A 27,717-nucleotide genomic window follows, 5' to 3' on the forward strand; every position below is an offset into this window, starting at 1 on the left:
AAAAAAAAAGTTTTTGTGCCTTTATTTAAAAACAAAACAAAAGTAATCTCATGACAAATATAAAAAAAAATAAAAATCATAGATTTCCAGCATTACTGCTGTAAAAATGCATTATGACAAAATAAATACTCATCTACATACAGTAGATGTAGACAGCTATTTTGTTTGGCAGAACCAATCACTATGAGTAGGCAGCCAATCAGGTGTCCGGGAATGATTAATACTGGTCAGGAAAGATTACAGTTATATTACCAATTGCAAAATTACATTCATCCCAACATTCCCCATGTATTTGATTTTCCTGAAAAATGCCATATTTTGCGATGGACACAACTCCTAATGAATACGGGTTCGGTTCACAAGATGGCGGCTTCCAGTATATACAGGCATCCGATTAGATCACTTATGCTAACACAATTCATATTTTGAGGATTAGAATATACAAAACAATAATAATGTGGGCACCATAAAGATAAACAATTATTCATTTTCATAATAACGCAATTTGATTGCCACAAAATTGTGTTCTTACCTTTGTATTTTGAGTTGCTCATAATCAAAGATGTGGGCAGCTCAATGTACAGTGGATAAATGCAGCCTCATCAATATACGGTGTGAGCAGATGACTGGTGTTTCAAATATAAAACCAACAGAAAATCAGCTCTGTGCTGACTAGCGTTGGGCTCATCGAACCTCTTTCACTGGTGGAAGTTGTGCTAATATATTAAAGCTCCAAAGTTGTGTACACATGGTGCAATATATTGCTCAGTGTCCCGTTCTCATCAGCGATCGGGGGAGCCGCAGACGGAAACAGCAAGCTCCGATGACCATTAGGGGGCTGGACACGGGAGCGCATACCCGGCGATTTATCGCTGCAGCACAAACAAATCACTGGCAATATGGTCGCTCAGTGATCATATTGCCAGCGATATTGCACCGTGTGTACACAGCTTAAAGGAATTGGTTTTATGAATGGAACTACAAGTGCCAACAAGTCCCATGACTGTCAGACTATGTTAGTGATTGTAGAACTAATAGTGTATTCAGGCAGCGGCAACTAGCTGTAGTTCCGCATTGTAAACTAACAGTAAACAAAGACACAAACGCCATTGTAAAAAAAAAAAAAAAAAAGGTACTTATGTATTTGCCGGGCGCCCAATTAGCATACGTACATAGGCGTAGTGAAATCGCATCGCATGGTACGTTTTTGATGTGCGATGCGATTTCACGCATCAAAGTTTTAGTCAAAACTCCAGAGGCGCCAAGACACAAGCTGCACGTGACGTGGAGATCCGGAGCGTGTCCCTACTGTTTGGTAAGTACTTTTAATGTCTTTTATTTGCTTTGCAGGTTCTTGGGGCTACTATCCCTCTTAGGATTCCATGACTCCCATAGAGGGAGAGTAGAATCTGTTTCTAAAACACCACCAGTACCCACGCCACCCCGAAGCGTGGCAAGTGCAGCGAGCCCCGCGAGGGGCGGCGGAACGCATCCTCCCGACCCTTTCATACCCCCACTATCCAGGTACGATCCGATGCAATATTTTATTGTATGGTCACCCATGTAATTAACATTAGCTTAATAAATGAAATATCGCATGGGATCGCACAGCACCATACACACCATGCGATCTGATATTTCATTGTATGAATGTGATCTCACTACGGAGAATAGCCCAGTACGCTAAGAGCATACTGGGCGCCCGGCAAATACACAAGTACCAAAAAAAATAATAATAATTATGCTACATAAACAGTCTCTAATTCCAGCTTTATCATCTTTATATCCTTAAATAATCCTCAGGGATCTTCTTTGATCTTTCTTTAAGCATTTCAAAAATGTAAATAAATACATACATACATAAATTCATTAAATAGAGGTGCTCTGCCAGGATCCAAGACAAAACGAATACGAAGAGGCCTGTTCACTAGCAGCCAATAAGAGTAGTTGCTTCAGATTGGCTGGAGCTTAACCAACTTCTCTCTTTGGCAACTCATGTATATAGACCTCTTGGGGCATATGTACTAAGCCTTGTAGAGAGATAAAGAACCAATCGGTTCCTGTCATTTTTCAAACACAAGGGCATGCATGGTGAAGCGATAAAGTGAAAATTTCCTTTACCACTTCAATTATTCAAAAAAAGATAATTAATCCCAAGAATTTAAAATCACAAGAATGAGAAAGATAAAAATAAGTAGTGTTTGTTTCCAATAAAGGGGTGTAGTTATTGAGCTTTGGAGAGAGATCAAGTGCACAGAGATAAAGCACCAACCGACTAGCTCCTAACTGTCATTTTCAAACCGTCTGTACAAATTAAGCATCGATTGGCTGGTGATTTATCTCTCCCCATTTTATTTCTCTCCAAGGCTTAGTAAATTAGACCCCAAAGTATTTAAAAGGCACAAAAATTTATTTATTACAAAATACGGAATTGAGTTTAGATTTTTTGACAGAATTAACGTCGCAGTTACTGTGAACTGGCGTTCTATCTAAATGAATGGGAAGAGAAATTATTCAGCAGGTATTTAATTCGTTCACAAAGCAAGATGGCTCCTGCTCGTTAAACTCTTCGGACAGGAAATGAACAGGTCAATACAAAAGGTATTTTACTGCATTTTATGTGCCTAGAAGAAATGTAAGGGGACGACAGTGTAGTTATAAGAAATAACGGACAATCAACTCTTTTATTATGTGCTTTTTATGTTGTGATGGGACCACATGTACATTACATCACCTAAACAAGGTGATCTAGGACCACAAATATCCCCTCCTCCCACCTGTACCCCCACCCACTCCGCATGGGATCTCAGTCTCCGATCGTAGAAGTCGTTTGGGCGGCTTGTCGCGGCAATTACTTCTTTACCCCCGCCCCCTCCCCTTTCCCCAAAGCATCTCTGGTGGAGCCTCAGTGTTTTGTAGGTTCAAGGGACCTACTTGAAGGCACGGCAGGAGGTCTGTATGTGTCCCATGTACCCTAGCCCCTGCTGTGTGCCAAGGCACTAAACTCAGGGTGGAATTGCAAATAGAATTTTTGAAATAGGGAATTAATTATGGATGTGTAAGGCGGTTTTTGTGGAATTGTATTAAAACAGGTAAAAATCAGTTAGCTGTCATTACTTATATATATATATATATATATATATATGTGAATACAAAATTCCCCAAACACTGAAACCCTTAGGCATTGACCATTAGCTGCTCCAGACCAATCAATGTCTCTGTACAATGAGCAAAGTTGAAGGTTGGGGGTTGGATCCCTGCAGATCCGCCTCTAGGTCGCTGCTGCACAGGTTGAAGTTTCTAGTTCCCCTTTAGACATTTTTCACCCCCAGCACCTAAAAGTTGAACTTCTCCTGCGCTGCATCCCAGTAGAGAGAAAAGTCCATTGTTCCCTTGCGGTGGTGCAACATGTCCCCTAATCGCACTGTTCCACAATTCCCTTTGTTAACATGAAGTTCACAGCTCTGTAATTTTCACAAGTAACCACACGGTCAGACCAAAAACACACAAGTTGAACAGGACAACTTCCGTAGCAGGATACGAGTGCCTCAGCCTGGTGGCGTGTCCATTTCTAGGCCTGGTCGCGTCTGCTCCAGCCCAGAGGTCACACTGCTCCATTTTCCTGCCGCGGTTTGTGAACTGCGGATTGGGAAGCACTGAGAGATGGCGCCAAGGTGCAGAGGAATCCAGAGAGGAGGGTGAGTCCTAGCCCGCCCCAGGCACAGAACATCGACCAGCCATACCCGTGGCTGATGTCTTCCGGTAAACCGTACACGGAGCGCGGATACCGAGACAGCTCGAAATTGATGCCGGCAACGCAGGTGCAGAGTGAGATGATGCAGCAGGTTCCTGCGGGGGGAGAAAGAGGATAATAGTGACGGTATGATGACATTTCTGCTGTAGGAAGAATGCCCCATGGCACATATTACACTAGAAGGGCAGATTTTTAAAAAAGGGGGGCTAATGGGTGATTCAGCCTGCAACGGAATGGTTTTCATTTCAGCCTATAGGGGATGGGTACTCAAATGTCAGTGATGTGCGATTGGTTTGCTTTTTGCGAATGGATCTGCGAATACATTGCGGTTTGCGTTGCATTTGCAAGGGGGCGTGTGTTATTTCTTTCTGGGTGGTGACTTTCTGATCACAGGCAACTGCTTATCTCTAGTCAGCGATCCATGCTGAATTAGGCCCTGTGATTAGGTCTGAATTAGGCCCTTAGTATTTAGGATTAGCATTTTGGTTGCTTGCAAAGGAATGGTGTAAAGTCCATAAGTGGAAGATGCAGTGGGCCTTGGAAAGTGAATGGTAGATAGACAGATAAAGGGCCTAATTCAGACCTGATCGCAAGACAAATTTGTTCCCAAATGGGCAAAACCATGTGCACTGCAGGTGGGGCAGATGTAACATTAGATTTAGATTTGGGTGAGTTATTTTGTTTATGTGCAGGGTAAATACTGGCTGCTTTATTCTAACACTGCAATTTAGATTTCAGTTTGAACACACCCCACCCAAATCTAACTCTCGCTGCACCTGTTACATCAAAATGGGCAAAGCCAGTAATTAAAGTATGCGGTTATATATACTAGCGTACTATATATAAGTCTGACATGTAATTTGTATATGTTTGTTGTAAGATTTATATAAAAGAAAATAATAAAAAATTATTGAAAAAAAAATGGGCAAAACCAAGAGCACTGCAGGTGGGGCAGATGTCACAGGTGCAGAGATTGTTAGATCTGGGTGAGGTATGTTCAAACAAATTCAAATGGCAGTATAAAAATAAAGCAGCCAGTAACAAAATAACTCACCCAAATCTAACTTTCTCTACACATGTTACATCTGCCCCACCTGCAGTGCAGCATGGTTTTGCCCATATTGAGAACAAAATTGCCCTGCAATTAGGTCTGAATTAGGCCCAAATATGGAAGCCAATCCCGGGAATCGGGATTGAAAAATGTCCAATACCAGGATTCCCAGGACCTCGGGATTAGCTTTCACCCAGTATATTTACTTACATGTGCGGCCGGGAGCCTGGTAGGTGGGCTGTGCGGCTGGGAACCAGGCAGGACGTAGAGGAATGGAGCAGGCAGGTAGGCGAGCAGGCTGTGCGGGTGCCCAGGACCGAGGCAGGCTATTCGGGTGGTGTGGCTGTGTTGCCTGTGCAGTGCGACCTCTGACCTCATCACGCAGCGCAGAGCCACATAGCTGGGATCGGAGAAGCCGCTACCTGGCATTAGACTGCGCATGCACAGTCTAATCCAGAAACTCCAATCGAAATCATAGCGTTTTTGGGGCCAAATCCCAGGATCCCGTCAATCTCGATCACGGGATTGGTCACCCTAGGCCCAAAGTACCAGCCAATTAGCTCCTGTCACTTTACAGGCTGTGCTTGAAAATAAATCGCAGGAGCTGATTGGTTGGCAGTTTATTTTTTCTCCACTGCTTAGTACATCAAGACTCTTGGGCCCTTATTCTGATCGGTGCGGCCGGAGCTGAATATGCGGCCAGGACCGTGCGTGCGAAACCCCACCTTCCATACGGATCGCCAACTCCGTATGCGGTAAGAAGCTGGCCGAACGGACCGGACGTGTATTTTTCACGGAATACGCCTCCTCCATCTAAGGGAACCTCCCCCATCATTCGATGGTCGCAGACCATCGAATGCAGGACCGAGTGCTCCACCAGCACCCGTAACCTCAGACCACACGGACATTTCTCCGTGCAAAAGCAGGGATCAGGGCGGGCAGCTAACATCCGGCGATGTCATATGTCCGCCCCCTACACGTGCGTCATGGCCGCATTACCATACGTACGCCCAGCGTTTGCATGGGAACGCCCATGAAACGCGGGGCGTATGCATATGGTAATGAGCCCAAATAGCCCTTCACGCCCCTCTCCACCCCCTGTTCGGAGTGTTCACAGATCATGCGGGATTTGGCCGTACGCCCCGCTCACACATGCGCAGAGACGCCTCTGCACATGCGCAGACACAAAACATCGGCGGGCCGAACGCACGCGGATATATCCGCACCGATCAGAATAAGAGCCAAAGTGCAGATCTAAAGTGCATGTGCATAGCATGCTTGGAGACAAGGACAAGATGCAAAGTCCCTGTTCTGCAAAACGCGGCTATTAGGCACAACACCAATCAGTATAGGATAAGAAACTGAGGGGCAGATTTATTAAGCTCGGTGAAGTGTTAATGTGGCTGGTACTTTATCACCGGCCAATCAGCTCCTAACTGTGAAGTTACAGGCTTGGTTTGAAAAATGACAGATAGGAGCTGATTGGCCGGTGATAAAGACCAGACACTTTATCACTTCACTGAGCTTAATAAATCTACCCCCCATTTTGTAATGGGAAACCAAGCAACAAAGGCTACTACACTAAGGGGGTGATTCAGGCAAAAGCAAACTCCTTCTTTAATGGACAAAATCATGCTGCACTGGAGGTGGGGCAGATGTAACATGTACAGACAGTGGTGGGATGTGTTCAAACTGAAATCTAAATTACAGTGTAAGAATAAAGCAGCCAGTATTTACTCTGCACAGAAACAAAATAACTCCTACAAATCTAACTCTGTCTGCACCTGTTACATCAGCCCCACCTGCAGTGCAGCATGGTTTTGTCCATTAAAGGAGTTTGCTTTTGCAACCCAACCTGAATCACCCCCTAAATATAACAAGATTCTGCCTCTGGGTTAACTTAAGGCGATAACCAGATTATAACGATTGCTACAAAGACATGTATTAGGGTGGTCCTGCAGGGGCTTAGGTTGTAGCCGATTAAGAACAGACAGCCATCGCCCCCCATCCCCCATGGTTCTCATCTGGAGAGGCCTGTCATCAATCTATGATCTCTTTGTAAAGAGACAAGTCAATAGCTGATAATTAGCTCACACCGGCCGACCTGGAGCGGAGTGAAACGTCTCCTCACCTCCCATGAGAAATAGCAGGCCAGCAACGTACTGCATTAGATCATGCTGCTTACAACAGCCCAGCACCCCGATCAGCCATCCAAAGAGAATGATAGAGATTGCCATTCCTATGAAGCCAGCAGTCATCCGGCGCAGATCTGGGGGAGGGAGAGATAAGACAATATCACGTTAGGGAATAGCTACGGACGTATCGAGTGCAGGTTTATACTGGGGCATTAGATAATCCCTCATACATACAGGATGTGCGAATGATCCCGCTTCTCTAATGGCTGTTGTTCACGTACAAAATAGACAGGGGCATCCTTAGCACATGGAGTGCGGATAAAGGGGCCAATTCAGGATCGCTCGTTGTCATCCAAATTCGTCCCCAGCCCTGATAGTCGGGGTTTGTGCATGCGCATTTCTGCGCGTGTGCAAACCGGGCTGGGAGTGGCTTCAGCGAGTTACACACTCGCAGGGCTGTTCGCTGCCGGGGGGAGGGAGCAGGGAAATGTTCATTGTTTCATGGGCATTTCAGTGTCCGTGTCAACATTCGGAAAAAAATGTGAAAAACCATTTCTGACTGACCTAACCCATGTCGACCTGACCCATGTCGACCAACATTGTGGTGACCTAATGATCCATACATGCGTACACATGCCCTCGCATGGCACTGAGGGGATTCGGCAGGGGGCATTCGTCCGGGTGGTGATTAGGAGCACGCTAGGCAGCGAATGTTCACTGCTAGCGGGCCCACCTGAATCAGGCCCAAAGTGACAAAAACTACTTCGGGGGAATATTATCAAACCATGGAGAGAGTTAAAGTACCATAAATAAGCTTCTAACTAGCCATTTTACCAGCAGTGTTTAAATATGACAGTTACGGTAAGAGCCAATGGGATGGCACATGATCTTCCACCAAGGGTTGACACATCTTCCCCATTATGTAGCGGATCCAAAACGTAAGAACAACTCAAAGTATAACAATTTTATGTACAAGTATTAAATAAGACTGAAAATATCTGATCCAAGTTTACTCTACTCCAACTGTGCTGAAATTCCCCCATTGTGGGCCTTGTTCTAGTTCACTCTTTCTGCCAAAATCCTTCTTAGATGAACAAAACCATGTTGCACTGCAGGTGGGGTAGATGTAAAATGTGCAGAGAGAATTAGATTTGGGTGAGTTATTTTGTTTCTGTGCAGGGTAAATAATGGCTGCTTTATTTTTACACTGCAATATAGATCTCACTTTGAAGTAAAACCCCACCCAAATCTAATTCTATCTGCCCAAGTAACATCTGCCCCACCTGCAGTGCACATGGTTTTGTCCATCTAAGAAGGATTATGTCAGAAAGAGTGAACTAGAATAAGGCCCCGTGTTAGGATTTACCCTCTTGGTAAAGCACCGGTTACTATCATTTCACCCCTACACCTACTACTCTCCAATGCATCAGTTACCTTGTCGTTTCCATAGAATGCTTTCTACATTTAGTATTTTAACATTTCTATTATTGGTGGCACAGCCCCCAGTGTAGATCCTAGAGTCCAACCCCATTTTTTGCCTGACCAGTCTCTGGCAGGATTGGTGACTTCCTTGTCTGAGCCCAGCAGTATCGGGGTAGCGGCCCGGGGCATGGTTGCAGAGGGCAGGATGATACATGAAAGGTTGGCCAGATTCCCGCTGAATTGGCAGTATGGGTGCCGCCAAGTTGGACTTCATCATGTGATCGGTCATCCACCAGTCCCAGACATCTGGATGGTCAGCTGACAGGATCTGCCAATCACGATTTCACCACAGATAAAAAATGCCAGACCAACATTTAAGAGGCAGCCAGTGCCATAAGTCATTGGTTCCTTGTGTGACCTTTATGCCTGCGCTGCTCAGTGTATCCGGCCAGTATCATAGTATCCAGACTTAATTTTTTTATTTTTTGTCTGGGCGGCGGCTATCAACTCGCAGTCATCTGCAAATTCACAGATGAATGATCGGGTCTGGATAGGGCCCTTGGTTCTCCATTGCTCACTCCTGGAAAATCATTGGTCTTTGTATCATCTGCTGAACATCCAGCTGCCCTGGGAATTATATAAAACCCTCATCTTCCATTTGGAGATATAGGCGTAAACACGGTAATCCCGGTGGGGTCTCCTCTGCGACCTGTATAATGGCATCACCTCCTCTTCTCTATCTTCTATTAAAGTCGGCCAAGTGCTGGATGATGATAGCTCAAATCAGCCAATGAAACAACTGTTCTAAACTCTACATTATCGCTCCGGGAATAGACATGGACCATGGTGGCTGAAAGTGGTCGTGATCTTTGGATTTGATAATCAAACCTGACCAGTCCACCTGACCCTTGTTCAGCCTATTTCATCCTATGAACATAGATTGCTGGCCCCATCCCTTATCCCCATGTCTACTGCACGATCATGCAGACTATGGCCATCAGAATTCCTGTCTCTAGAAGATCTTTCATCCAACTGAACGTGTCCATTGCTCTGCTACATTGTTACACTCCATGCGACAGGGGGACCCAGCGATACGATGTAACAATGCATCTCATCCTCCTTACACCCTAAACAATTTGTCACGCTACGTATAACTACAACGCGGTCAACCATGGAACCGTCTCACTGGATGTGTAGAACATCCATTAGGACAATTCAATGAACGACAACCAGTTATGACTGTTCCGGGTACACATTATATATCGTTATGATCCATGTCAAATATATATCACTTGATATAGCTAATAGTGATAACCCAGTTCTTAGTCTCTTGAAATATGTTCTTCTAGATCCTCTTCTTGCTCTGACTGTGGTTTTAGGACCCAAGTGTAAACTGTATTTGCCACTTTCTTAATCACCTGGATCTAACAAAGACCATCAAATATTCAGTGTACTTCTTCACATCCTTGGCTTGTCTACCTTACATCTTCGTGGCATCTTCAAAATGCAGACGTTCCCGTCAATACTATTAGCCGACGTCACCAATAAAGAAGACTGGTCCAAGATTTAGCGATACTTGAAGTACACCACAGTGACTCTCTCTCTCCTGTGAGTGCAACTCTACAAAGCTCCCGTTCCAACACTTCCGCCAATATCTTATGCTTTCAAGCAGGTCGGCATCTAACCCCCAAAAATACACTTGAATTACCAATCTTCTTTAATAAGACAGTGACCAAGACCTTAGTAAAACCACGATAATCAACAGTTACTGCTCCACCCTAATATTTTACTTAGTCATCCAATCCCAAAAAATAAATCAAAGTGGTTCATAACTGCCTATTCTTCCAGGTGTTGCAGGAGACTCCTGATTTTTCGAGTAGTCTCCTGCATCCCCGGAAGATAAGGCAGATCATCCACATCCTAGCGAAGTGTGCAGAATAGAGAGAAAAACACCAGCAATCTTAATTTTGCAAATAGCGTAACTATAGCTCCGCCCCATCGCTGCAGACCCATAAAATTACAGGAGTGTGTGTGTGTGTGGGGGGTTTGAAGCTTGATGACATCAGAGCTGGCCCCACCCCCTGAAATGCCCAGATGCATCTCCTCTTCGGGTTTCTCCAGGAGAGGAGAAAAGAAAAGTAAACCAGTGTGGATAGGTTTGATGACCCCCAGCAGATCCCAGGATGATTAGCATCTAGTTATTGTTGGGTTTCAGATCTTCTATAATGGATTTTTTAATTTGTGTTTTTCATTATATTTTCTATCTATTTATTGTGTTTTCCATTATAGCTCTGGAACGTCTCCGGGGACAACTCCTGGTAACTGCAATAGCAGAACTGTTATCAAAAGTACTTTATATGGTAAAATATGACCTTTGTCTCCTTCAGCAAGATCATCTCACCATGGGCCTGGGATGATCGCAAAAGCAAAATCTCTCAAATGGGCAAAACTGTGCTGCACTGCAGGTGGGGGAGATGTTACATGGGCCTTATTCTTACCTTACTTGCAGTCTAGCGAACAGGTGAGCATCGCCCGACGAACATTCCCCCCCTTAGCAAGCAAGGGGATGTGTACGCAAACACATCCCCTCACATGCGGATGCACGGACGAAAAATCATCCGATGGTCGCTGACCATCGAATGATTTTATTTTCTCCATTTGTGGATAAAAAGGCTATACTTACATTTATCCTGGATGGAGATGGTTGAAAAGGGGGCGGGAGCTTACGTCATGTGACATAAGCTGCCTGCAGGCATCATCAGGCCTGCGTTCCCATGGGAACACCCAGAATTACACACACACACACACACACACACACACACACACATTTAGGGATAAATTTACCAGAGCTTCTAATAATTAAAATAGATGATGTTGCCCATAGCAACCACTTGTCCATCATTTTCTAGGATGCAATACAGAAATGATAGAAGGGATCTGATTGGTTGCTATTAGGGTTACCACCTCATCCCTTTAATTCTGGACACATTTAAACAGCCACAGAACCTGTGTAATTAATGTGTCCGGAATTAAAGAGATGAGGTGGTAACCCTAGTTGCTATGGGCAACCACCCCCTTTTACATTTTTAGAGGCTTCAATAAATTTAGCCATTATATTTATTAACTAGTTAATCCGCTCGAAGCAAAAGCTTCGAAAGCTAGTCTGCTACCTTCTGTGTTTGTGCATGTGTGAGAAAGATGTAGTTTCACTCTCTGCCAGCAGATGGCAGTGTTTCGGAGACTCATGGACACTACACATTCAGGCTGGTAATTTGTCTTCATATACTGTCTCTCTCTCCAAGGTTTAGCGCACCGACCCCGTAATCTCTCTCCACTTTACCTCAAGTCAAGCTTTGATCCCCCTAAGACTTCTGTCCGCACTTGTCATATACCATATGTATTCTTTCAGTCTTTCTGACCCCCAACAGGTGGAACAGGAATCAAACAAATGTGACATAAGCCACTTCGATGCTGCCCGATGCTTCCCTTACACAGGAGCTCAGTGTGTGAACAACATTGCTCGGAGCACAGAGATGCCAGCGTAGACATGGAAGTGTACAGAACTTACGCAATGCGTGCCACTCGTCCTGGCGGATGGTCTTGGTGACATTGATCGGCAGGTTTGATGGCAGCGAGGATGACGTGTAGTGATATCGGACCGAAATGCAGCGATTAACGATTCCTAAAAAATGTGAAACACTTGTTAGAAATGTAAAAGGACAAACATCTAAAGGCAGCCACATTATTTACTGTTATTTACTCGTCTCCTGGCAACGGCGGCGTTTCCCTAGGTAACGTACTGTGTGATGAAGCAGCGTGTACAATGCAAAATGCCTCCAACATTAAATTATTTTTTTACAGTACAATGTGCTTCCAAATTCCAGTCTCTACAGGATTACTAACTATAATCCCGATAGAGACGCCAGAGGTTGGGCTGTGGGCTACACAAACAGTACAACTGGAAGCGCTCTTACGATAACCTCCGCCGGCATTAATAATAATAATCTCGGGGAGCTGCTTCTCCAATCCAGTCTCCATGTGTTACACTGCATCTTTATTTTTACATCTTTAAAGCTTTCTTTAATGTCTACGCATTTGTACATCCGATTTCGCTCCCAGACTACACCTGTTTCACACTTTAACCCATGCATAGCCGAACTGCGGCCCTCCAGCTGTTGTAAAACTACACATCCCAGCATGCCTGGCCATAGTTTTAGTATTCCCTAATAGCAAAACTGTGGCAAGGCATGATGGGACTTGTAGTTTCACAACAGCTGGAGGGCCATAGTTTGGCCATTCCTGCTTTATCCAATCAGATCAGAGCCTGCTACTTGCAGGCAATAATTAACCATCAGGCATCCAGAGATATGGGGCTTACATAATCACTCTTAAATGACTCGCGCTGAGGTTTAACTGGATCGGCCAGACTGATTCAACTAGACACACATGGATTGCACATGCTACATACTAAGATGCATGTTGCACGCCTGCAGATAGGCTTTACATGTATACTGCAGCGTGCTATCTATGCAGCATCAATAAGTCATGCCTTGCTGCACTGCGATTAAGCGAGACGCAGCTCCTGCGCAGTTAAATACCTGAAATAACGGCCGTGTAGCATGTGTTCCAGATATCTCTGCTGAACGGCTAAACTGGCAGCCATTCATAAGAATTCTGAGCCCAAGCCAGAACATTTCAGCGCCATGGGAGAAGCAGCTCGGCCCTACCTGGAGTACCGCCAGCATCTATCTGCCTGATGTGTGTCTTCCTTCCCAAACAGAGACGCTTCCTGAGGCTTTGGGAAACAGCAGCGCTGCCTGGCCGCAGTGGCCAAGCTAAAGGAAATACTGACCATAGGTTTTAACATTGTATCTTGCTGACTACATTCTACAACAGTCATTTAAATATTTAATCAGACCGCAGGAAAACAAAATGCATTAGTCTCCAGATGGAAGCCATGGGTCATTAGCCAAAGTTCAGGCAAGCTTATTTAAAGGGAACCTGCACCTAAAATAGTACATAGCGCCAGCACCTTTAACAAATGTGCTGTTAGTGTTGTCTGGTTAATACAGGCCTGATTCAGTCTTGATTGCATATGCTAAATCTCTCTCGAATGGACAAAATCATGCTGCACTGCAGCTGGGGCAGATGTAACGTGCAGAGAGAAATAGATTTGGGGGGGGGGGGGGGGGTTTATTTTGTTTCTGTGCAGGGTAAGATTATTTTTACACTGCAATTTAGGTTTCAGTTGAAACACACACCAGACAAATCTAAAGGCCCCCATTCACACCGCGAAATCGGGTGATAAGTAGCCAAATCCTATATGTTTGACTTCCGATGCGAACCCACCGATTCTGACCCCCCTCCTAGCAGCGGGGAACGGGGTCACATGCGATACCTCACATTGTCAAAGCACCGCATGCGATGTATCAGGGGATCGGACGACTGTCTCTGTCTGGCCCCCTTAACTCTGTCTGCTCATCTGCCCCACCTGCAGTGCACATGGGGGGTTATTCCGATTCACTCGGAAAGGCACAATCACTCTCTAATGGACAAAACCATGTGCACTGCAGGTGGGGCAGATGTAACATGTGCAGAGAGAGTTAGATTTGGGTGGGGGATGTACTGCAAACTGATATCTATATTGCAAGGTAAAAATAAAGCAGCCAGTATTTACCCTGCACAGAAACAATAAAACACCCAAATCTAACTCTCTCTGCACATGTTACATCTGCCCCACCTGCAGTGCACATGGTTTTGTCCATTAGAGCAGGGCTGGGCAATTACGGCCCTCCAGATGTTGATGAACTACACATCCCAGGATGCTTTGCATTAGTTTTGCTACGTGGCCATGCTGAAACTGATGCAAGGCATGCTGGGATGTGTAGTTCATCAACATCTGAAGGGCCGCAATTGCCCAGCCCTGCATTAGAGGGTGATTGTGCTTTTTCAGAGTGAATCAGAATAACCCCCCATGGTTTGGTTCATTTGAGAAAGATTTAGCATTTGTGATTGACTTAGAATCAGGTCCTACATTATATCCCTCCAACCGAGGTCTCCAAACATGTTTCAAGTTGTGTTACAGCAGTTTGTAACCCAATTGCTACTGCAGGCTTGACCCTGGTTATTGCCAGGGCATCCCTCTGTGATGCTAAGAGATGACATCTTTAAGCGTCGGTGAGCCAGCTCTTCATATGAGGGGACCCTGGTCCTTCCTGCTCACTACACAGGCTGGGTTCCTGGGTCACTGTACCAGAGTTATTGTAAAGTCCAGGCATGTCCAAACTATGGCCCTCCAGCTGTTGTGAAACTACAAGCCCCATCATGCCTTGCCACAGTTTTGCTATTAGGGAATGCTAAACCTATGGCAAGGCATGCTGGGATATGTAGTTTCACAAAAGCTGGAGGGCCACAGTTTGGCCATGCGTACCGTAACCAGGGTTATTGTGGTGGTATTAGAGGGGTATTCATGAAGTACTGAGCTGGTAATAGATGCAAGAAAGACTGCGGAGCTGATCCGCTAATAGGCTGAAATAACGGTTCACACAAAATGGCTGGATCCACTTGAAATATGCGGATCTGCAATTATCTACAGGCCACGTTACCTACAGGCCACGTTATCTACAGGCCACAGCTTCCACGTTTTGTAACATGATTTTAAAAAAATCACTACAATAATAAGACTAATTGGTTAATACTTTATTCTAACGTGATTTCAGGATTTTCATTGAGACACGTCATATATTTTTGAAGACTTTTTCCATTTACACGTTACCACAGAACACGATAAATGCAACTGCTATTATACATGGCTCCTGGCCTTACCCACAGTCTATGGTGGGAGGAGTCTTGTGCTATGGTCCAATAGACATCAGTAGCCATGTCGACGTTCATAATCGTTTACACCACAAAGTCAACATCAGAACGTCAAAATGGTTCAAACTATTGCCAGGTACCAGGTTGACTTCCTGAAACTGCCGACACCCGGAATATCGCCATGAAATGTTGACCGTTTCAGAATGCCGAAGGTTAGGGTTAGGTCGCCTCTCCGGGCCGACGGCATGCCCGGCGTACTGATTTTACTCAGTTGGGGGTTTTGGCCTCAAGAATGTAATAAATGGAACTGTAACTTATAGGAATGCCACCGTTCCCAATTATGGTCAAGACAATCCCACTTAGTGGACCATGAAAGGGGTGGAGTTTACACATAAGTGGGTGGATTTGGGTGTTGCCCATAACAACCAATCAGATTCTATTATCTTCTTTAAGATACAAAAAAATAAGAAGTAGAATCTGATTGGTTGCTACGGGCAATATCCCAACTCCTGTCCTACTAGTTCTATAGTTCCGTCCACATTTCCTTCTCCTCTGTTGTAAGTGATAGGACTTGGAGCAAAGGTACGCTTGGTTCCGGAGCCTACATAGCGCATGGTCAGCTCAACACCAGGCCCCAAATGCTCATGATACGCAGGGTGCTGTGTAACACCAACAGCGGATACACTGCGTGCCAAAGGGCCTTATTCTGGTCCACATGCAATGAGGACCCACAAACGCCCACAGTGCGTGTGGACCAAACGCCACCCATAAACGCATAGACCCCCGCTGCCGCCCCACGCCCGCACTGCTAGGAACCTGCGTCTGCTCATGTGCAGAAATGTATCTGCGCAGAAGTAAACATTGGTCCTCCGTGTGAACGCATGGGGCCACAAATCAATCAGAATAACCCCCAAGGTGCATATGGTGTTGTATAGAGCAAGATGGCGATGTATATGGGAGCACAGTGTGGAATGAGGGCATCACTTGCGGAGCCGCGGTTTGTGAGGAGCAACACTACTGCTGTAATTTGGGAGGGTATGAATCATATGGTTGACCTAAAGATGGTCGACAGTCATTAGGTCAACACCACTAGGTCGACATAATGCAAGGTCGACATGGGTCTAGGTCGACATGGGACAAGGTCGACAGGTCATTAGGTCGACGCAAGCTTTAGGTCGACATGGTCTATGTCAACAGTCAAAAGGTTGACATGGGGGTTGTGACTGGTTTTTTATCCCCCGAATGTCGACACAGTCAACTTAGACCCATGTCAACTTTGCAGTATGTCGACCTAGTGGTGTTGACCTAATGACTGTCGACCATCTTTAGGTCAACCAACCGACTGTATCCCATCAGCTGGTGTAATACTTCTACACGACTAGCTCGGTCTGCACCCTCCACTGAGACCCCTTATTCCAACCTTCAGATCCCTCCCCTGTAAACCAGTGCGATTTGTAGTCCAGTAGCTAATGCCGCCTGAAGATGGCGCTACCGGGAAATCCAGATCTTGGTAAATGTCAAAATTTAGCAGACCCCCATAGAAATGTATGGGGTGGGGGGGCTGCTTTTGCAATTAAAAATGGATCTCTGGGGATAATTAATGTTTGTGTGGTTAGCCCTCCAAAAAACATCTGTTGTGGAGGATTTGCCACAAAATTGGTTTGGTAAATGTAAAGGTGATTTGTTTGTTTTATTTATACAGTACTGTATAATGGGGGTAATTCAGTCCTGATCGCTGCTGAGCGAATTAGCAGCGTCCAGCGATCTGGAAGACGCTGCCTGGCTAGAGTAAAATCCCACCTTGCAAATTAATGTGCTCGCTTGCAAATAGATGTGCGCCTATCGTAGAATTCGCAACCGAGCATAAATGTCCAAAACCCTTCGATATAGGCTCATCATTGTATGATTTTTCCACTGGGCACCAGCCATTGCAAGTTAAGAGTAGCCAGGGACTTACTCAGCGGCTGCGATGAATACAGGCGTACCACGGGCCGTACGTATTTGCGGTCTATCAATCACCCGCTGCGGTAAATTGCAGTGATCAATTCTGAATGGTGCCCAAATTGTTCTATTTTATGTGACAACAATTGAGAATAATAATACATCGTTTTGGAGACTTTCTTATTCATGTATTTATTAGTAATACACTTATTATAAAACAAAACTAATTGAAAACGAAAACGTTAATCAGGCATGTCCAAACGATGGCCCTCCAGCTGTTGTGAAACAACTCCCATCATGCCTTGCCACAGTTTTGCTATTAGGGGATGCCAAAACTATGCCAAGGCATGCTGGGATGTGTAGTTTCACAACAGCTGGAGGGCCACAATTTGGACATTGCCTGCATTAGATACTTCAAATCGGAGAAACTGGCTGCACAGGGGACCCAGAGTAAACCGCTCTTAGCATTTGATGAATGATCTCTAATTGAATACATCCACCTGTGCTCCTGTGACAGTGCTGGTAAGAGCTTTCGGAACAGGTGTGAGGATCAATGCTCTGAACAGCTCCCCGGGGTGTTCTCTACACTATTATAGCAGGGTCAGCAGCTCCAGAAGAAGCCTGCGTCTAACACAAAGGCCATCTCTGTACTTCTGCATCATGCGGACATATGGCAAAGTGGAGACCAGGTGGTTTGGAGAGGGGAGGGTCTTTAAACAATGAGGCCTATTTAATAATACATTACCCAAACCCTTGATCACTCAAACAGTGGTACACCGTAGCCTTGTCTTCTAACACACATGTGCTTGATTGTGGGATGTCGTCATACCGTCGACACCACTGATGTCAGCATTACGGGATCTGCAGGACGTCATCCACAGAAGTCATCGTACTAGGCAGGTCACCACTAATGTTTTGTCGACTTTAACGTGGCCAGTGTTAAAATTCTTACCGCGTCGACATTATGTCAAAATATACCGCGCCCCTTAATTATAAGCCGGTCTCTGCTATAAAAAGGTGGTTAAGAAGAATGTGACGTACGGATGGAACAGAGGGAGAATATTTGGCATCCTTACAAATTATCTTTATCCTGCAACCTGAGTAAAGGGACAGTTGCCAGCGGATTATAGGGGATTAAAGGCTCTGTTCATTGGTAGGAAATCTACGCGGGTACATATTTGATTGCTTCAGTGAACACAATGATGAATCTGCTTCTAAAAGAATTATCTAAAATTTCTTGCTTAAATAGAGCATTAGTAAGCACAGAAATAACCTCAGAAAGTGGGAAACAGCCGCTAATAGCACCATATTCCGCTAATAGCACCATATTCCGCTAATAGCACCATATTCTGCTAATAGCACCATATTCCACTAATAGCACCATATTCTGCTAATAACACCATATTCAGCCGCTAATAGCACCTTATTCCGCTAATAGCACCATATTCAGCCGCTAATAGCACCATATTCCGCTAATAGCACCATATTCAGCCGCTAATAGCACCATATTCAGCCGCTCATAGCACCATATTCCGCTAATAGCACCATATTCCACCGCTAATAGCACCATATTCCACCGCTAATAGCACCATATTCCACCGCTAATAGCACCATATTCCACCGCTAATAGCACCATATTCCGCTAATAGCACCATATTCTGCTAATAGCACCGTATTCCGCTAATAGCACCGTATTCTGCTAATAGCACCGTATTCTGCTAATAGCACCATATTCCGCTAATAGCACCATATTCAGCAGCTAATAGCACCATATTCAGCAGCTAATAGCACCATATTCCACCGCTAATAGTACCATATAGAGGATTATAGAGGATTAAAGGCTCTGTTCATTGGTAGGAAATCTACGCGGGTACATATTTGATTGCTTCAGTGAACACAATGATGAATCTGCTTCTAAAAGAATTATCTAAAATTTCTTGCTTAAATAGAGCATTAGTAAGCACAGAAATAACCTCAGAAATTGGGTAACAGCCGCTAATAGCACCATATTCCCCTAATAGCACCATATTCCGCTAATAGCACCATATTCTGCTAATAGCACCATATTCAGCCGCTAATAGCACCATATTCTGCTAATAGCACCATATTCAGCCGCTAATAGCACCATATTCCGCTAATAGCACCATATTCCACCGCTAAATAGCACCATATTCCGCTAATAGCACCATATTCAGCCGCTAAATAGCACCATATACCGCTAATAGCACCATATTCCGCTAATAGCACCATATTCCGCTAATAGCACCATATTCCGCTAATAGCACCATATTCAGCCGCTAATAGCACCATATTCAGCCGCTAATAGCACCATGTTCCGCTAAATAGCACCATATTCCGCTAATAGCACCATATTCCGCTAATAGCACCATAATCCGCTAATAGCACCATATTCCGCTAATAGCACCATATTCCGCTAATAGCACCATATTCCTCTGCTAAATAGCACCATATTCAGCCGCTAAATAGCACCATATACCGCTAATAGCACCATATTCCGCTAATAGCACCATATTCCGCTGCTAATAGCACCATATTCAGCCGCTAATAGCACCATATTCAGCCGCTAAATAGCACCATATTCCGCTAATAGCACCATATTCCGCTAATAGCACCATATTCAGCCGCTAATAGCACCATATTCCGCTAATAGCACCATATTCCGCTAATAGCACCATATACCGCTAATAGCACCATATTCCGCTAATAGCACCATATTCAGCCGCTAAATAGCACCAGAGACAGCGCCGCAAGGGTCCGTAATATCTCTACCCTTAATATAAACGCACTAACACGGTGGTTCCTGTGTCTACAATGTCACTAATGGTCTACAGTTACTATGTCGACACCTGGAAATGGTCGACATACCATACGTCGGCATTCACAGAAGGTAGACACAAGCTTAAGGTCGACATGGACGAGATGCGTTTTTTTGTGTAGACCGACTTGATTCATACTTTACTATCCAAGTGGGCAGAGAGTGAGAATATAATCTGAGTGCAGTGAGCGGCGGGAGGGTACGCAGTACATTTTTAGGGTGTCCATGTCGACATAGGCACCAAAAAAAGTGAAAGACTCATATCGCCCTTGTGAGTGTTGACCAGGTCCATGTTGACCTTAATCTTGTGTCGTCTTAATGTATGACGACGTAGTCACTGTCGATCATTATCTCAAGCACAGCTCTGCCGTGCAGTCCTGCCCCCTCCTGCTCTGATTGGTGAATAGCCAGTGCCATCCGCCTATCAGTGTGTGGCAGCGCACTAGATGGCAGGTGCAGACTGGCCACACACAATGAGGCATAACCTTCTATGAGCTGGGGTCGATTTAGCCAGGGATTCAAACATGCTGGGGTTTATGTACTAAGATGGGAGTTATATTGAAGATGAGATGTTGCTATGGGCAACCAATCAGATGCTATCTATTATCTAGTTGGTTCTAGATAAATAAGAAGTAGAATCTGATTAGTGCCCATAGCAACATCCCATCTCCAATAGAACTCTCATCTTAGTAAATAAACCCGGTTGAGCAGGTGCCGAACTGAGGTGCGGGTGCCATCTGGAGGGGCATCCCTGTTGGTTCTCCCTGGGGCCATTGTTACAGCACTAAGCAGGAGACACACTTGTGTGGGCTGGAGAGGGAGGCACAAGGGGGAGGGGGGTGAGGCTGTGTGGGTTGGAGAGACACGAAGGGAGGCTGTGTGGGTTGGAGAGACACAAAGGGAGGCTGTGTGGGTTGGAGAGACACGAAGGGAGGCTGTGTGGGTTGGAGAGACACGAAGGGAGGCTGTGTGGGTTGGAGAGACACAAAGGGAGGCTGTGTGGGTTGGAGAGACACAAAGGGAGGCTGTGTGGGTTGGAGAGACACGAAGGGAGGCTGTGTGGGTTCGAGAGACACGGGGGGAGGCTGTATGGGTTGGAGAGACACGGGGGAGGCTGTGTGGGTTGGAGAGACACGGGGGAGGCTGTGTGGGTTGGAGAGACACGGGGGAGGCTGTGTGGGTTGGAGAGACACGGGGGAGGCTGTGTGGGTTGGAGAGACACGGGAGGAGGCTGTGTGGGTTGGAGAGACACGGGGGAGGCTGTGTGGGTTGGAGAGACACGAAGGGAGGCTGTGTGGGTTGGAGAGACACGGGGGAGGCTGTGTGGGTTGGAGAGACACGGGGGAGGCTGTGTGGGTTGGAGAGACACGGGGGGAGGCTGTGTGGGTTGGAGACACGGGGGAGGCTGTGTGGGTTGGAGAGACACGGGGGAGGCTGTGTGGGTTGGAGAGACACGGGGGAGGCTGTGTGGGTTGGAGAGACACGGGGGAGGCTGTGTGGGTTGGAGAGACACGAAGGGAGGCTGTGTGGGTTGGAGAGACATGAAGGGAGGCTGTGTGGGTTGACGAGACACGATGGGAGGCTGTGTGGGTTGGAGAGACACGATGGGAGGCTGTGTGGGTTGAAGAGACACGGGGGGAGGCTGTGTGGGTTGGAGAGAAACGGGGGAGGCTGTGTGGGTTGGAAAGACACGGGGGAGGCTGTGTGGGTTGCAGAGACACAGGGGAGGTTGTGCGGGTTGGACAGACACGGGGGGATGCTGTGTGGGTTGGAGCGACACGGGGGGGCGGGGGGCTGTGCGGGTTGGAGAGACATGGGGGGGGGGGGGTTGTGTGGGATGGGACCAAATTGGACATAACCAGCTCTGAGAACAATATTGCACATGCGCAAACCCCAACCATCGGAGAGGTGAGTGGATTCAGCCTGCAGCGGGCTAATCTGAAAATCGCCCCCATGATTTCTATCTGTGGAACGGGTATACCTGTATATAAATGTATACCTGTATATAGAACGGGTGAACCTGTATATAAAGTAATCTGTTCATGGAATGTCAATTTTAAACAGTAACTGCAAATACCTAAACTCATTTTCCATTCAGTGGTAATTACTCTTCAACTACTATTTAATTAAACTTTTCCCGGTACTTGTTTCCTAGCACGGCGCCCAGATTTTCTACGTACGGCAATGTAATGTCTTCATTGCTCTTTGTGCCCCACTACATCACATCGCATTACATCGCACCTCCCGCAAAATTGCATGCGATTTTATAGGGTGTGCGATGCCATTACATTAGGTATACAATAATATGACTGTATGCCCTAAAAAATAGGTTTTACGCACCCCCCCACAATCCACGCCACCCCAAAGCGCGGCGAGCGCAGCGAGTCCCGCGAGGGGTGGCGGAATGCGTCCTCCGACTTTTTCATACCCCCACTATCCACGTCGGTGTAGAGTTGATTTTATATAGTGCCCAAAGCGTGGGTAGCGCAGCGAGCCCCCGAGGGGACGCAGATTACTTTACATGTATTCCGCGTGCGCTCACCACACTTTGGGCTTAGTGGGCGCCGTTCTAGGAAAGAAGTATCCTTTTCCCAATTTCCAAACATAATAATACTAATACTACTACTACTAATAATAATAATAATAGTGTTTTAAAAGCAATAGTTTAAATTTACTAAAGCTTCGCACTATGAAAAGAGGTGCTGTTGCCCATAGCAACCATTCAGATTCTGTCTCTCATTTTTCTATTGTATCCTGGAAAATGATAGACTCTGATTGGTTGCTATGGGCAACAGCAACTTTTAATTTCCATTAGTCCATTTTTCAACAAAAAAACAGGTGAAATTGCACGTTTTCTGAAAATCGTACATGTAGTTACGTGCGAATTGCGGTTAAATTTGCACTTTTCGACCTATAAAAAATAAACTCGCACATTGAAAATCGCATCCAGATATTTTCTCATAGAAAACATAGACAGACATCGCAAATGTAATAGGGTGCAAAAATCACAAGACAATTGGACCAGGTCCCGCCTGACGAGTTTAACAGAACCATGCACAGATCATTGGGGATACGGTCATTAGGTCTACAGCATGGTCAACAAGTATTGGGTCGAAACAGGTCTAGGTCGACAGTATATTAGGTCAACATGGGCAAGGCCGACATGGGGTTACTGTTTTTTGAGCCAACATGTGCCGACAGGCGGTATTTCATGTCCCACCATCCACTAGGGCGTGGTGGGACAATAAAATAGTGTGCCCAAAGCATAACGAGCCATACGAGGGGACACGGTACACTTTAACCTGTGTCCATGTCGACTGTGTCGACATTCGGGTAAAAAAAAAAACAGTGAAAAACCCCATGTCGTCCTTTTGATTGTCAACCTAATGCTTGTCGACCTAAACCTACCTAGACCCATGTCGACCTACATGCTGTAGACCTAATGATCCATAACCAATCAATGAGATCTGAGCATGGTTCTGTCAAAAAAGTGTTCATAACCAGCCCTTGGTCCTGGTTTCTAAAATACAGGGGGGGGGGGGAATTGTGGGGATCCCCCTTATTTAAGAAACCATCTCAGGGCTCTTGGACTGGTCCTGGTTCAAAAATACAAGGAACCCCCAGTTTTTTGGGTTCCAGAACCCTATTACATGTGCGAATTTGACACGTGCGATATTTTCGCTGCCTAAAAAATGTCAGCCTATTACATTTCCTGAAGGTTACCGTAATGGTGAATACAAATGTTTGCTTGCCAATTTTCACACCGATTTCACTTGGCACTCAAAGGGTTAATGCATAAACAAATGTGTTTCCCAGGTGTCTGTGATCTGTGTGGACTGGTACCGTTTTCTGTGGACTAATTGCCCAATCCGTAAAGAAATGGCCCTGCCACGTAAAGGAACATCCACCTTAGGAATAAGGTACACAGCTCCCTGCGGTTAGTAGGCAGCGATCTGGAAATCTGCACGTGTGCCTGAAGCCAGAGCTCCTGTATTCTCAGCAGCCATGTACATAACCCATTTCCAGGCCTCTGTGGAGTTTGGCTGTCGTGCTGTGAATGCTCGCAGCAACCATGGACAGCGCTGGACAATGCCAGAGGCAGCAGGACCCTCCCCACAGCAATATCCTGCAGTCCATCCTGTGCTAATCACCCATTGCTAAATAAACGGAGAATTAATTTGCACCGTGGAAACAATGCACTTCTTCAGGCAAGAGGCTGCGCAGGAAGACATGCAATTAAATAACGCTGAAAAATGATTAAATCATACGGATATAAACCAGCCAGAGAGCCTCTTACGCTACCTCCGCAGTCAGCCGGCCATGGGGTTAGCCTGATCCCTTTAATCGGTTTTGTAAATTGCTTTAAGGTTAGAATAGAAGCTGTATAGTAACAGTGATGTATTTATACAGCGCATAAGGCTACGGCTCCATCACCTACATTCCTGCAGTCATCTTCCTCGCTGTTTACTGTCTCTGATCTCACATGGCGCGGTGACAAATATACTGGGTAATTTTAGAGTAGTCTGTGATTAGCTCATTATCTAACCATTGCCTCTTAATGACGGTTGTATTTACTGTAGTGTGAAAAAAAATGGTGCAGGTTCCTCTCCCGGCCCTGATCTGCATCATTCTCAGTGTGTCTCCTTCTCCTAAAATAACAGCTCATTAAAGTGGTTGAGAAATGTATGTCACTCTGTGAATGTGTCGCTGTGATAGCGTGTTGTGCTGGCTTCCGGAGGCCTGCCATAGAAATGTGTTTGATAAGGATGGAGGTGGAAAAGGAGTCGGATGTAGGACTGTTGAAATGAAAATAGTGTCTTGACTTGTAGTAGGAAAATGACCTATATAGTATAAGGCTACCTGTCCAGGTACACCCCAGACGGCGCTCCCTCCAGCAAAACTGTGGGAATTTATCAGCAGATAACCTCTAGAATGCACACACACACACACACACACACACACACACACACACACACACACACACCATGTTTAGGATGCACAATGCAGACTAGCTGATTAATCCAGCAATGAGTGGATTCCTCAAGAGACCCCCTTCAAAACCAACAATGTTAGACCCTATTACATCAGGCATGCCATGCACCTCCCCCACCCATTAATTGTTCATTAATAGCCCTGCACACATTAGGCCACACACATTACATGCCCCGCACACATTAGACCACACACATTACATGCCCCACTGACAGCTCCTCCCCACCATTATGATAACACAATGACCCACCTTTATATACCACAATATTATGATTCGTTAGCCATGAGCTATAGATGACACCGCCGGCCCTGGACCATGCATAGTATAACAGACAGCCTGACCCCTACACTACATGTGTCCCATTATAACTTGGTTACATACATTGTATCATTGATCAGCCCTGACCTCTGCCACGTTGTAGCCTCAGCCTAGTGCTGGGTTATGATAGACCCCCCCTATTGTCGCACCCCACAACCCAACAGGGACTATTGGCAGGCTAATGAGCAGGTAATAGATACCCCCACATTGTCAGGCTAGGGAACAGTTGATAGTTACCCCAATATTGTCAGGCATCAGATGAGAAGTATTGCAACTGTGCCAGGCCAGGGAACAGGTGATAGGTACCCTAACGCTGCCAGGCCAGTGGGTCTGGGAATAGGAACCCTAATATTGTTAGACCATAGGGCAAGCAAATGGTACCCCAATATTGGCAGGTGAAAGGAAATAGGCACCCCAAAATTGCCAGGCAGGGTCCAGGTGAGGAGTACCCCAATATTGCCAAGTGGCATGAAATAGGTTCCCCAATATTGACAGGGAGGGCAGGTGATGATTACCCCACATTATTGCCATGCGGAAGGTAATAGGTACCCCAATATTGCCAGATAAAAGGGACTAAGTTCCCCACTATTGCCATGGGGCAGATGACAGATACCCACTATTAAGTGGGGAAGGTGATAAGTACCCCACTATTGCCTGGGGGGGGGGCAGGTGATAGGTACCCCACTATTACCTGGGGGGCAGGTGATAGGTACCCCACTATCGCCTGGAGGGGGGACAGGTGATAGGTACCCCACTATTGCCTGGGGGGGGCAGGTGATAGGTACCCCACTATTGCCTGGGGGGGGGGGCAGGTGATAGGTACCCCACTATTACCTGGGGGGCAGGTGATAGGTACCCCACTATCGCCTGGAGGGGGGACAGGTGATAGGTACCCCACTATTGCCTGGGGGGGGCAGGTGATAGGTACCCCACTATTGCCTGGGGGGGGGCAGGTGATAGGTACCCACTATTACCTGGGGTGCAAGTGATAGGTACCCCACTATCGCCTGGAGGGGGGACAGGTGATAGGTACCCCACTATTGCCTGGAGGGGGGACAGGTGATAGGTACCCCACTATTGCCTGGGGGGGGGGGCAGGTGATAGGTACCCCACTATCGCCCTGGGGGGGACAGGTGATAGGTACCCCACTATCGCCTGGGAGGGTAGGTGATAGGTACCCCACTATTGCCTGGGGGGGTAGGTGACAGGTACCCCACTATTGCCTGGGGGGGGGGTAGGTGACAGGTACCCCACTATTGCCTGGGGGGGGGGGCAGGTGACAAGTACTGCACCATTGAAAGGGGGGGCACAGGTGATCGGTACTCCTTTATTGCCAAAGGGGGTAGGTGATAGGTACCCCACTATTTCCTGAGGGGCAGGTGATAGGTACTGCCAGAGGCGCGGACAGGTGATGATGTACCCCACTATTGGGGGGGGGGGGCAAGTGATAGGTACCCCACTATTGTTGCCAGGAGAGCAGGTGATGGGTGGGGTGTACAGGTGATAGGTGAACCAATACTGTCACACGAAGCCCCCCACCAGTGCACAGGGCTAGACCCCTCCCCCCATCACCGTTACCTTTTAGGATCAGCTCCTCCGTGTCCTTGTCGAAGCCCTCCCGGTGGCATTTCCTCCAGAGCCCGGACACCGTGGAGTTGAAGCGGCGGCTGCACTGGGAGTCTCCAGCCAGGTAAGGGCGTGGGGCGGGGGCAGCCCGGGCGGCCGTGGGTCGCTCCTCTCCACGGCTCACCCCCGGGTCCCCCACCCTAGAGATGAAGCGCACCCCCCGGGGCAGCAGCGGCGACTCCCCCCCGCGGGCGGCCCTGCTCCGTAGCTGTCCCCCCGGAGGGGCAGGTGTCCGGGGGTGTACATGTAGCCAGGGTCGTTCCGTTTGCCCCCCGGTTTCCTGCAGCGATCCCGGTGCCTCCGCGCGTCCGTCTCGTACCAGTGATCGGTGCAAAGAGCCACGGCCAGGAGGGCGAGTGCGGCCAGGGCGAGGCACAGACCGGCACCGGCCAGCAGCCTCATAGCACCGGGAGCGGGGGTCACACCCCGGGCGCCGCTCTCAGCATCAGCCGCAGACCTGCCGCTCTCTCCGGCTGGGGAGAAATGAGCGAGGCCGGGAGGAGGGAGGAGACTGACAGCTGCTTATACCCAGGTACCGCCGCCAGGGGGCGCTGTGTGTGCGCTAATGCTGCCTGGCTGCTGTCCTCAGCACCACCTGCCCTAGCCCTATATATACTGTATTTACTATATACACTATATACAGCCCTGTCCTCAGCACCACCTGCCCTAGCCCTATATATACTGTATATACTATATACAGCACTGTCCTCAGCACCACCGCTACCCCTGCCCTATATATACTATATACAGCCCTGTCCTCAGCACCACCGCTACCCCTGCCCTATATATACTGTATATACTATATACAGCCATGTCCTCAGCACC

General features: G+C 46.8%; 1 protein-coding gene across 1 annotated transcript; it reads right to left on the reverse strand.

The window, feature by feature from the left end:
- Positions 1–27,391, reverse strand: LOC146045515 (transmembrane protein 178B-like). Its single transcript, XM_083164389.1, is given in 5 exon segments — positions 1–3,849; positions 6,937–7,074; positions 11,931–12,044; positions 26,845–27,099; positions 27,102–27,391. Coding segments are annotated over 5 exon segments (945 nt in total). The 5' UTR covers positions 27,295–27,391; the 3' UTR covers positions 1–3,604.
- Between the last annotated feature and the right edge of the window lie 326 nt (positions 27,392–27,717).

This window comes from Crinia signifera, chromosome 11 (assembly GCF_055691185.1).
Source record: "Crinia signifera chromosome 11, ASM5569118v1, whole genome shotgun sequence".
Taxonomy (NCBI): Eukaryota; Metazoa; Chordata; class Amphibia; order Anura; family Myobatrachidae; genus Crinia; species Crinia signifera.